The sequence below is a fragment of the Colobus angolensis genome, unplaced genomic scaffold, assembly GCF_000951035.1.
Source record: "Colobus angolensis palliatus isolate OR3802 unplaced genomic scaffold, Cang.pa_1.0 Scaffold492, whole genome shotgun sequence".
Lineage (NCBI taxonomy): Eukaryota > Metazoa > Chordata > Mammalia > Primates > Cercopithecidae > Colobus > Colobus angolensis.
In genome coordinates this window covers 1,418,532-1,432,010 of record NW_012118399.1, presented here as the reverse complement: position 1 = coordinate 1,432,010, position 13,479 = coordinate 1,418,532, and the positions used below count along the sequence as shown (strand labels likewise).

Here is a 13,479-nt window from a genome sequence, read left to right as displayed (position 1 = left end):
ATCTCTTAGTGTTTTAAATGCATGTTCAAGTTTAGATGTTCAGAAGAGAGGGAGATCTTCTGAGTAATTATGTTCTTTTTAACTACTCAGTTTCTTTCTTTACCTAATTGCAATAGCATTATTTTTCATAAATGTACTTTGCTATAAAAATTCTACAATTTGAATAACTCTGAAATCTAGCTGGTAACTACCCACTTTTGCATTAAATTTACTTTCAATTTGGTGTGAGTGAGACTAGTACCCAGCAAATAAAGGACATTTAAATTGTGAAATTATATTGGAAGTCTGATTAATAAGAAAGACTTTAGGTTTCCTGTTACCTTTAGCTTCCAGGAGTAATCAGGAAGAATAATCAGTGTAAGCAAATCCTTCGTTCACACTCACTATCTCTTTTTCTAATTCACATGTTTTCCTTTAAGCAGCAAGAGATTGGTGTCTTGAGTTTGAAACATTTTTCTCATGGTAACTCTATGCTATAGGTAGCATCAGCAAGTACAGAGCTAGGACATAACAGAAGTGAGCAGAATTGGGGTGAATGTCAACAGAGCATGTCAGATGATATCTGCAGCAAAACTAAAATCCAACAATGTGTCCTTAGGAAGCTAAGAAACATATGAATGCAAATTTCTAATTTTCTAACCACCTTCACTCTCAAATCCCTCAGCACCCAAAGAAAAATTGTATCGGTTGGCAAAACTTTGGCCAGGTATTTGAGTTCAGTTATTGATGCTAATAAGATGTGGGTCTTTCTTCCCTGGAATGTGACATCACAGAGCAGCTTATATTACATATATTCCTATTTTGCCTTTGGATACCCAAAAGATAAAAAAGTGAATATTGATTCTCAGTTGCAATAAAACTCAGTCTTGGTTTCTGATTGTTTGCTATCTTCTTTTTCCTAATAGTTTTCAGTTTATCTTTAAAACATTTTCATAGTAGAGTTTTTAGTTTTTCTCAGATATACCTAGCCACATACTGCAAAAATCTCAAGGTGCCATAAACCTAACACATCTACAATTGTAAAATACAGGATCATGTAAGATATATATTTTTAAAAGGGATGGAAATTCCTGACTAGAAGTGGTCATTATGAATGACTTACCAATTTATTTAAGTTTTCTGCTTAGCAAAGCCAAAAGGAAGCTGTGGTTCCAATTCTTATTTTCATAGAAGTTTACTTATATCAGTTTTTTGAAAGAAGCAAAGCTTTGCGCCCTTAGTAAGTTCCAAAAGCATTCATTCATGGGGTTTTGTAATAAGAGACCTTTATATCCATGCAGATCTTGATTCAGTCTATATTTTCAGTTGGGCAAAATCTAAGAAAGGATACTCTCTTCAATAAATGGTATTAGCAATAGCAAAGACATGAAATCAACCTAAATGCCCGTCGATGTCAGTTTGGATAAAGAAAATGTGATGCATACACACTGTAGAATACTACACAGCCATAAAACATAAATAGATTATGTCCTTTGCAGCAACTTAAATGGAGCTGGAGGTCAATAACCTAAGCGAACTAACACAGGAACAGAAAACCAAATACCACATGTTCTCACTTATAAGTGGGAGCTAAACATTGAGTACATATGGACACAAAGTAGGCACAAACACTGGGGCCTACCTGATGGTAGAGGATAGGAGGAGGGAGAGGATCAAAAAACTACCCATTGGGTACTATGCTTATTACCTGCATGGGGAAATAATCTGTACGTCAAACCCCCGCAACACGCAATTTATGCAACAAACTTGCACATCAACCCTGAATCTGAAAGTTTCTTTTTTTTTAATGCCTTTGGGAAAATTGGCTATCTGCATGCAAAAGAATGAAATTGAACCCTTCTCTTAGCAAATATACCAAAGTCAACTAAAATGGGTTAAAGACTTAAACGTAACACCTGAAACCATAAAACTTCTAGTGGAAAACATAAGAGAAAAGCTACTTGACATTAGACAATGAGTTTTTGGAAATTACACCAAAAACTCAGACAACAAAAGCAAAAATAAATGAGACTACATTAGAAAGCTCCTGTATAGCAAAGGAGACAATCAACAGAGTGAAGAGACAGTCTGTAGAATGGGAGATAATATTTGCATAATTCTGATAAAGGGTTAATATTTAAAATATATAAGGATCTCACCAACTCGATAGCAAAAAACCAAATAACCTGATTAAAAAACAGTCAAGAGAACAAACGACTTTCTTTCCAAAGAAGGCATCAAAATGGCCAATAGGTAGATGAAAAGGTGCTCAACATTACCTATCATCAAGGAAATGCAAATTACAAACCACGATAAAGTATCACTTCACACCTATTAGAACTGTCATTATTAAAATGGTAAGAGATAACAAGTGTTGACGAAGATGTGGAGAAAAGGGAACCCTTGCACACTGTTGGCGGGAATGTAAATTGGTACAGCCATTGTAGAAAACAGTAGAGAAGTTACTCAAATTAAAAATAAAACTACCATATGATCTAGCAATCCCTCTTCTGGGTATATATCCAAAGGAAATGAAATCAGTACCACATAAAGAGATCTGTGCTTTTATGTTCATTGCAGCAGCATTCACAATAGCCAAGTTAGAGAAACAACCTTAGTGTCCATTGACAGATGACTGAATGGATGAGGAGTTGCGAGATGTATGTATACACACATATATACATAAACATATACAATGGAGTATTATTCAGCCTTTAAAAAAGGAAATCCTGACTTTTGTGACAACATGGATGACCCTGAAGGACATTATTTTAAGCGAAATAAGCTAGGCACAGAAAGACAAATACTGTATGATCTCACTTATCTGTGGAATCTAAAAAAGTCAAATACATAGAGAAGAAGGTGAGAAGAGAGAGGGTTAGGAATGGGAAGATGTTGGTGAAAGTGTACAAAGCTGCATTTGTGTAGGATGAATAAGTCTAGAGATCTAATGTACAGCATGAGGACTGGAGTTAATTATTGTGCACTGGAAGTTTGCCAGGAGAGTAGATTTCACTCTCAATGTACAAAAAAGATGACTGTGAGGGGGTATGTATGTTAAGTGTAGTAACTGTTTCACTATGTATATGTATGTCAAACGTGATGTTGCACACCTTAGATACATAAAGTAAAAAGAAAACATGGACTCAAAATCATAAATCCTACCTCTGTCTTATTTGACAAAAATTTTTTGAGTATATGCTGTGTGTGCTTCCTATGAAGAAGAAGCAGAGGGAGATATTTTAATTGCCATTTCTTAGGAATATTTTGAATATTAATATGGAAGGGATTTGGTAAATTATATCAAGGTTACTGGTTTTTATTTTTAACAAGTACAAACTATAGACCGTAAAGGACCTTTCTGTAAGAATTTATTTAAGAAACAAATTATGGAGATTACATGTTTATTTTAAGATATAATTCTGAGTTGTTTTAATATTTCATTTTAGATTATGTGAAAAAATTTGGAGAAAATTTTGCGTCATGTCAAGCTGGAATATCTAGTTTTTACACAAAGGTAATTGTTCAAAAAATAGCTGCTATAAATGTTAACGTATAGAATCTTAATTCTTCTCATGATTTGGAAGACTGATATGTTTTAAAGTAAAAACTGTGCAACATCTTCCTATCTCTTAAATTTGAGTATTACAACTTAATTTTTGCCACTCAAAAATTCCACATATATTTCAATAAAATATCAATATATAGATGGCTATACTACGTAAGATGAACTAAAATCTATAGTGAAGAATATTTCTTCAATAATTTAATGAAAAAAGTAGCTACAGTTAATTATCTTGTTAACTTAGGTATTGAAAATAGCCCAAGTGTGTTATTTTAAATTTCTAGTTGAGGGGCAAAGGAAGCATATTAGTCTATATTTTTCATTAAAATTATTATAATTGGGAAATTTAAGAACTTAATATCCCCTTAAATCAGATAGATAATATTCCCAAGATTTTTTACTCTGTTTTTAACATTCTAGGATACCTATGAAAGGGCACAGTTGTACTCAACCCCAAATCTCTCAGTTTTTCTTAAAAACACACTGTGAATTCAGGAATGTTTTTTTTGAGTCCATGAAGATCAGGCTATATCAAGTTTGGGGTTGACAGTGTCTGCAAATATTAACAGTTATATTAAAATGCTTAAAATGCTTACAAAGAAAATACTTTCTTCAGTTTAAATTGACTTTTTTAAAGTTTAGGATTGTTTAGGAATATAGAAATATGCTAAAGAGATTTAATTGCTGAGAGTTTTCATACTATACCAGACAAGGGCGTGCTCATTCCAATCTTCTCCTTCTCCTAAATTCCTATGTATAACAAAATGTGCCCCATATTCCATTGGACTTTTCTCCCCTAAGCTAACATTATTAGAAAAATTAGTGGTTCTTTGCAAATTGAAATAAATTAAGTCCACTTTTTATTCTTTGGCAACACATGATCATCTCCGTAATTAGCACACATGAATTCCCCACATATGATTTTCTTTAATAGGAACCATATTGCCTGTCTCCCAAAAGCTTACCCTAGAGTTCAGTAGTTCTCCTTTCAACTTTTGTAATCCACTGATAAATGCGTTAAATGAGAATTTCAGAGTTTCTTCTCTGAGATTTCACTTTTAGGTAGAAATCCATTAGCCAACTTCTCTGGCTTTTTTTTTTTTTTTTTTTTCCTGGTATGTTTTAACTTCACAGAATATTCCTACTTCAGGAATTTATTATTATAAAAATATGTTCTCTTCACCATCTATTGTGTATCGGGAGGAGGTTTGGGGTGGTGAGCTTAAACTTTAAATAATAATTTTTTTTTTTCTCTTACAGGATTTAATTGTGATGGGAGCCCCAGGATCATCTTATTGGACTGGCTCTCTTTTTGTCTACAATATAACTACAAATAAATACAAGGCTTTTTTAGACAAACAAAATCAAGTAAAATTTGGAAGTTATTTAGGTACTATAAAAATGGACAAACTTAAATGATCTCTGCCTTACAAATACTAGTACTATAATTATAAATAAGGAAAATATATTTTCCAGAGATGTAAGTGGCCAGTAGAATTACAGTAATAATTAGACAGTTCAGAAACTGTCTCTTAAGGATAGGATTTATGAAACTTTAGTTAACTTAATATTTTACATTTACACATGTGCCTAAAATCATCAATATATAATTCTTAATAGAACTTCTAGTTTAGTTTACTCTTTGTAGTTCACTTTAGGAAACACTAGTAAGTTTGTATCTTTATGCAGTCAACCAATTATACAGGTTGTTTCTATTGAGTGCCTCCCATATCTCAGGAACTTTTTGTGAGAACTTTACGTGAATTAACTCATTTAAACATCTGTGTCAGTATAGTTTCCTTAAGGACCAACTGAAAGCCAGTGGTACTGTCCACCACATTCCAGATGAGGGGCTCCGTGAAGCATATGGGTCTACAAACGGCTCATTGACCTTCACCTCATAAGTTCTTAGGATATTTCCTAGAGCTTAACTATTTTTATCATCTTCCTCCTCCTCACTATCATCTCATAAGTCAATAGTAGGATACTTTATCATCTGTATTTCAACAGAAATGCAAAGTTTTCTTGCATTAATGTCCATTACAAGAAAATACTTTTCCTATAGATTTTCAGAAAATCCATGTTTGTTTAAACTGTATGTGTGTCAAATATGAGCATCTTACACTCAGAAATAATTATAAAACAAGCACTCTTTCTTTCCATTCAAACAGAAGAAATTTCAAGTAGAAGAATTTGTTACAATTCAGTGTTTTCTTGTTTGTGATTAAAGGATTCTTTGAAATAAAGAAATATAACTTGATATGCCTTTTATTACATAAAATAAAATTACCTTTTGTCATCAAAAAGTCATCACAAAAGAAAGATTTGGCAGCAAAAAAAGCTGAACTTTAGCAGGATTTTTATTTAAGGTTTAAAGTTTTCATTTCCCAATTAAGATGTTATATTTAATATGCTCTAAAATATGTTTGTTGTAATCCTAGAAACTGATTATACTGCACCAGATGTAAAGATGCTATTTTCAATTTCTAGAACTTAGAAATACAAACCATATGACTGCAGTTTTGTAACACATATCAAAATTGCATAAAACATAATGAATGATGGATTTTGAGTATCTCTATGCTAAATATTCTTAACTGCTTAATATAGTCATTTTGAATTGGGTATCATTTAATTTTATGATCTATTTTACCCATATTACCATATGATGTACTTTACCCGGGACTCTCATACTTTCTCCCTTAAAGGATATTCAGTTGGAGCTGGTCATTTTCGGAGTCAGCATACTACTGAAGTAGTCGGAGGAGCTCCTCAACACGAGCAGATTGGTAAAGTAAGAATTACATTTTTATATTTATTTCTTCATAAAGGTTCAAATACATTGCATGAATAAGATATTAAAGGAGAAACTGCATACGTAAGGAAAGAAGGATTAGAAATGATGAACAGGTTATTACATTTAGTGGAATTGGTGAAAGATGTTACGGTTTTAGAAGAAATTTAGCAAAACACTTTCTGAAAAATTACAAAAGTCAAATGAGACTTTGTTTCCTTTAAGAAAATTGTAAGATAGAACTATCTAAAAATGTCCAGGGAGTATATGGTGAACAGTTTCGCAGCTGAAAAGAAGTTGAGGCAACTATATATTTTGTGGTAAGACTAGAAAGAAGGAAATATTATTTCTGGTTTTAGTTTTTGCTATGTTGCTATATGAACATTGGTCACTCAGCTTTTCTGAGTCTTACTTTTGAAAAGTGAGGCAAACAACACTTCCTGTGGCCCCTCTATAGGATCAATAAAATACTTCCTGAGAAAATGCTTTTGCAAGTAAGGCATATTAATGTAACAGTGGATCTCAAACCCTTTTGTGTCACTCTTAAAAGGATTTATTTTTATATTTGAGCAATTAACTGCAAGTTGTAAAAATTCATGTTTCGATCAAACAGAAATGAGTGGGGTTTTAAAAAATATATGGTATTCATAAAATCTTTTCTAATTATTTCCCCAATTACAGGCATATATATTCAGCATTGATGAAAAAGAACTAAATATCTTACATGAAATGAAAGGTAAAAAGGTAATATGTCTTCACCTTTAGTATCTCTGTGGGCTTTTGCGAATAGCCCTGCTTTTTTCTCAATGAGTGGATCTGGTTTCTTTTGGGACAGCTTGGATCGTACTTTGGAGCTGCTGTCTGTGCTGTGGACCTTAACGCAGATGGCTTCTCAGATCTGCTAGTGGGAGCGCCCATGCAGAGCACCATCAGAGAGGAAGGAAGAGTGTTTGTGTACATCAACTCCGGCTCGGTATGTCCAAGTGTCCCAACTGGAAGCCATTTATGGAATTATGATCAAAACTGAAATTGGTCTTATTCCAGAGATCTGAGATTATTTTCAGGCTTTTTTTTATTGACAAAAGTTAGAATTCTAATACTGTACTGATGCTCTAAAAATGAAATGGAATATGATGATGAATGGGAAAGGATCTCATTTTTAGATCAAAATTCTAGAATTTTGATATTCTAGAACAATCTATGAAATAGATTGTTAGGGAGTTTCTCTGTTCACAGCTTGTGTGTGTTCACTCTGGTAGCTGAAATTTCTTTCAGTTTTATGTTGATACTAATCTATTTGAAAGAATAATTTTTATACCTCCTTCAAAATACAGATTTCTTAATAGTTCTGGTTAAGGTCCTTATATAAATTATAAAATATTACTAGGACTAGAAGATGAATAATTAAGTATTTTCAATTTCTTGAAAACAATTAGAAATGAGATGTGTTTTGTTAAAACATTAATTTTCATAATTCCATATATATTATGCTCTTGATAAGAATATAAAATTGGCACAGTTTATTCCACAGTAGATATATTGTATAAATAGGTAATTACTGACTATAATTCAATTTTAAATTATTGTGGTAGAAACTGACCACTTGATAATTCAAAGACTTTCTGGCCTTATCTTGCCAGCCTAGATTCTTGACATTAGGTCAAAACAAAAAATTTATGGAGTCTTAATGAGATCTTCTTGGCCTGTTCCTTTGATTTGAAAACAAGAGTGGGCTTGTGAGAAGACCAGTTCATTTCTAATGGCATAGCATTTTTCAGTCAGGATTCAACAAAGTGGACTCTGTTTCAAGAAAGTATTTGTAACTATGTTCAGTCAATGGTTTCAGAGCATTTAGCAAGTTCTTATATTAAGCATCAGACTAAACTCTACAATTTAAGAAAGAAAACATCTAGTCTTATAAATGGAAGATTCTCAAAGTTTAAAATACAGAGCAGGGAAATTATTTATGCTTTAGCATTTCCTAGACTGTATTTAACCTACATTTAATAGTAAAAGCAAATTATCTACACAGTGATCATTAAATCTCATTAATAGTGATATTAGATAATTTTCTTCCATAGATTTCACATTTCCATTTCCAAAAATAGTGGTCCTTGTACTGGCTACATCCTCGTGCTGCAGCTTTCTCTTATCTTCCTCTTTACAACTAAACATCCACATGTATACCTAAAGTAAAGCAACAAAGAATAATTTTCCCCATTGCAATCTTAATCTCATTAAGAAAAAAACAGATAAACCCTTCTACCCACTTGGCTACCCTCCTGTTCTTCCCTCATGCCTACCTGGAGGCACTACTCTTATTAAACACTTGAATTAATTTAATAAGTGATTTCAGCTTTTAAATCCTCTGATACAATCTTCTTTTGTTCTAACCTCTAATTTCTCAACTCTCTGAAATGGCGCTAACCACTAGGTGGCATTTATTTACACTGATTCGATTTGCTGTTGTCTGTTCTGTAGTATAGATGCCATGTGGAGAGATATTGTGTCTTGTTTACCGCTGTTTCATCAGGGCTTGAAAGAGTCCTAGACAAGTAGGTGAAATTGTTTTTGAATGAACTCAAGAAAGAATGATACTTGAGTGACTCTGGCTTCTACCTACTTTACTAAAATAGCTCTCAGGGGTTCCCAGTGAACTCTCAGTCACCACTCTCTGTGACTAGGGAATACTTGAAGAATAGTGATCGCCTCTTCCTATTGAAACTCTCCTTCCAGAACTTCAGAGCCATTGCACTGTCTTAAGTCAGTACCTTGTCGGTTCTCCCTGGAGCCTTTTCACCCTTCTGCTCTTTAATTTAGACATTTGCCCAGGAACCAAGCTGTTTTATCCCTGACTTCTTTGAATCAATCATTCACTGCTTCAGCGTCAGTGATTATAAAGATGATTCCCAGTCATCTTAGTTCATTTAAAATAAAATAAATGACATTTAGTGAGTATCTGAAATGTAACCCAGACTATAAAAAGAGGTAATAATCATAGAGCTGTCCCCAGGACTTCAGGATCTTGTGAAGACACCAATAGGAGTAAACAATTGACTACGACGTGGTACATGGCACATTGTAAGTACATACAAAGTGGAAGAAGTGATTCCCTTTGGGTCAAGAAGCTTTTACAGAGGAAGTAGTGTTTGAGAAAGACAAAAATCAGAATTTTTCTATTGTAAAATACACAAATGAAGACACTTGACAAGGAAAGAACGTGTATATGCCTAAGGAGTGCCAAGTAGATTTGAGAAGAAGAAAGGATATGGCCTTTTCTCTTTTTAATACAAAGGATTGACATGATCAAAGTTTGCGAAGAGAACTGATAGCTGTGATTGTAACAGCTAATTATTACATTATTGAATGTCTTATTGTAGAAACTCATCTTCCTCCTTCCTAGTTATCCATTGACTAATCTATGCTCCACTGCTGCTGGTTCCAAAGACCAACTTCAATCATGTCACTCCTCAACTCAGAAACCTTCAGTGTTTCCTGTTGTTCCCTAAATTAAGAGTAAATTTTCCTTGACAATCAAGATGCTACACTATCAGACTGCAATCTGACATTTTTGTCTCATTCATTATACATGCCACTCATTAGAGCCAAATTCTTTGGAATTTGTTTTGCTGCTGGTTTTCTCTGTGTATCAAAATTACGCTTATCCTTCAGTAGCCACCTGGCATGCCATCTCCTTTATGAAGTCTCTTCTGTTATAATTAGATTTTTTAATTTATTTATTTTTGCTTCTTGATATTGTAAAGCAGTTTCTGCTTCTCAGTCATTTGTATGCTTGGGCTAAGCCCTGCCTGTAACTGTGGGCTTATTGAAGAAAGGGAATGTGTTTTATACACACACTTCCTTGCCCCCTTTCACCTTTTCACTCTTTGCACAGTGTGTTGTCTTTAGTAGAAGCTCAATAAATATTTGCTAAATTGAATTATCAAAATGATTTATTGGATTTTCAAAGCTAGAGATCATGAGTTTGACAATTTTTTATGTCCTCTGAGCTCTAATCATACTATTATGTGTTGACAGACTCAATAAATATTTATTGAATTGAACTGAGATGTGTGTACTAAAGCTCAGTCTGTAGTTTGTCCAACTTGTTTGACGCATTAGAAAAAATCCATATCCAATTACAACAGTAAATTGTGTAAAGTTGTCAGGGAGTGTTATAATGACACCGTTTCTCTCCCTTTCTATCTAGGGAGCAGTAATGAATGAAATGGAAACAAACCTCGTTGGAAGTGACAAATATGCTGCAAGATTTGGCGAATCTATAGTTAATCTTGGTGACATTGACAATGATGGCTTTGAAGGTAATTAAAATTATCAATTTGGTGCTTGATTTCTGCTTTTAAAATGGTTTATGGAAGAAAATATGATTAAAGTTTTGTGTTGTTTACCTTCCTATAGAAAATGGATCCAGAATGGCATGTTAAGTTTTTTCTTTTCTTTAGTGTTATGTATGACTTCTCCTGAGTTTGTCACCCATTGATCTTTACCACTATTAATAATGGATATTCAAAATACTTTATTTCAGTGATTCTAAGGCACCATTGATTAGAAACTACATTATTATTTATGTGTCCCTAAAAGCTGCCTATTAAGCTGTTAATGCCCACCATTTTTCCATGTTAAGGAAGACCCTGATTTCAGAAATAATAAAATATGGGAGGAAATGTGTATCATAGACTCATTGGACCATGGTATTTAACTATCAGTACAATAAAGACACTGACCAAACCCAACAGAGGCTGGCTGCAGAGCTGGAGCGGGGTTCTGGAAGCCCTCTGCTCTGCCAGGCATTCCTTATAGCCATGTTATGGGAGGATCTGGGGAATTCGAGAAGAGATTCTGAGCAGGCCACTGGGAAGCCTGGGGACAGTGGCTGTTTACTCACTGATATTGAAGTTTTTCACTAACTGAATAGATGAAAGTGTGGTAACTGTGCATATCGCCATGGATGTCAGTCCTGTTGTTGAAATCCCTGCATCTACTAGCATTCTCTGTTAAAAATTTGCTTTTATCAATCTAGTTCTAAGTGGTAAGTAACTGAGTCTGTTAAAATTGTGCATGAAATGATGAATAGGTTTAAGAGGAGAGTGTGCAATTTCCTGGAGTTCAGCACATAAGTATTTGATACTTATTTTTAGGGTTCATAATTGTCTTCTTGATAAGACCATTGGCAATTAGTATATGGTAATTTTAGGCTACAGCTTTCTCAGAGATTAAAGTGATGGGGTACTATAAATTCTCATCTTCTTAATGTCTTCTTGTACCTAGATACCACAATCTACTTTAAATATATAAAATGCGTTATTCTACACAAAAAGTCAGTTACAGAATACATGCTTCCAGGGAACCTTCTTAAACGTAAAATAGTGTAACTATGTTATGCAAGTATTACTGTTCTGGATTTTTTGTTTACTATTTTAAAACTGAAAGGAGAGAAAAAATATGTGTGTATACTTTTGGTTATTATGATTACACATAATATTTTAATAAAACATGTATGGAGAGGAGCCTCTCTGTACCCCACCCATCACTAGCTTCCCCCTACTTCCCTTACCCTACCAGAACCCCAGGTTGGGCACTGGCTCATTTTCACAAATAACCTCATCTCGGACAGGGGTGAGGGAAGGTGTTGTGGCTATTTTGTTTAATTGGAGCTGTAAGAGGGATCATGTCTTGTTTTATGCCCTTCCTGGAAAGGGGGCGGGACACCTGGTTTGCACTCCTGTATTGGCCATTGCTGCCGTCACTTATCACATTGAGTTCACATCCCTTGAGAGTTTGTATAAATTCAGGTCAGTGCTGCTCCTATGCAGCCATCCAGTGTCATAGAAAAGCAATTCACTGATAACTGATCTCTCCATTCAGAAGTGTGCAGTTTTAATGTACAGCAGTAAGAAACTGTTATTTTATTATCTTTTTATTAAAAGTCTGATTTGATTAAAAACAAAAAAATGTATTATGTTTGATGTTACATCTCATAAGTAACCAGCAATTCTGTGATAGTTATTGAACATTTATTTTGGGTCAGATGTACCATATCAGGTACAGAATATGTACCATAATAAATGAAGAAAACAGTGGCACCCTTTTTTATAGTTCTACAATCAAGTAGAAAATAAAAGTAATACTTGAAAACATAAGCCTTATTTAGTGGCAAATTTAAGGGTTCTACCTAATAAAGACCTGCAGATAAAACCGTGTTTATGCATTTTGATATGTTGTGTGTTGTATAGACAACCCAATTCTTTCTTTTAAAAACACAAAATCACTGTTTAGTAAAACACTTTGTTTATGATTTTTCTGTCTTGTTTTAATTGGCACATTTAAGGAAGACCACTATTTTTACCCTTTTGAATGTGAAAAATATATGTATGTACACATAGAAATTACTTTTGTGGCATCAAAATGTCAGTGACAAATTTGAATTATTGTTATATATGTATGTACATATATATGTATGTACACATAGAAATTATTTTTGTGGCATCAAAATGTCAATGACAAATTTGAATTATTTACAGTTAGAGCTGTAAAACTGTCATGAGCAGTAGGCAAATTCCCTTATTAGAATTACTCTAGTACCTGGGAAAAGCCCAAGTAATTTTGCAGTGGTGTGAAGGACAGACAGAGTATTCTGTCAATGAGACTTAGGAAGAAGACTTCGGAGGGGACTTTCAGGGGACAGTGCAGTCTCTTAGTTTGTATAGGAGACCCTGGGCTTCACATAACTCTTGTTTCGCTAAAAGCCCTCAGCACTCCACTCCTAAAGGTAATACTTTTATATCTGGAAGGTTATTATGCAAATGATTTTTTAAAGTATTTCTGCATATTTTTGTGCTATTTATAATGCCTTTTATAATTCACAGCATATTTACACTTAGTGGCTACATTGACACTTCAGTGAGTGTTTATAATGCCATATATCTTTTTCTACTTGGTCCAGTTGTTTTTTTTTTTTTTTTTTTTTTTTTTAGTAGAAACGGGGTTTCACTGTGTTAGCCAGGATGATCTCGATTTCCTGACCTCGTGCCTCACTGCAACTCCGCCTTCCAGGTTCACGCCATTCTCCTGCCTCAGCCTCCCGAGTAGCTGGGACAACAGGCGCCTGCCACCATGCCTG

At 33.9% G+C, this 13,479-nt stretch overlaps 1 protein-coding gene across 1 annotated transcript in view; it reads left to right on the top strand.

Annotated features, from left to right (window-relative positions):
- Window positions 1-13,479, top strand: part of ITGA4 (integrin, alpha 4 (antigen CD49D, alpha 4 subunit of VLA-4 receptor)) — a 78,423-nt gene that overhangs the window by 18,033 nt on the left and 46,911 nt on the right. Inside the window, exons 5-10 of the mRNA XM_011959433.1 lie at window positions 3,429-3,496; window positions 4,805-4,934; window positions 6,253-6,338; window positions 7,020-7,082; window positions 7,174-7,311; window positions 10,549-10,660. Coding sequence (XP_011814823.1) covers window positions 3,429-3,496; window positions 4,805-4,934; window positions 6,253-6,338; window positions 7,020-7,082; window positions 7,174-7,311; window positions 10,549-10,660 — 597 coding nt within the window. The remainder of the gene's footprint in view (window positions 1-3,428; window positions 3,497-4,804; window positions 4,935-6,252; window positions 6,339-7,019; window positions 7,083-7,173; window positions 7,312-10,548; window positions 10,661-13,479) is intronic.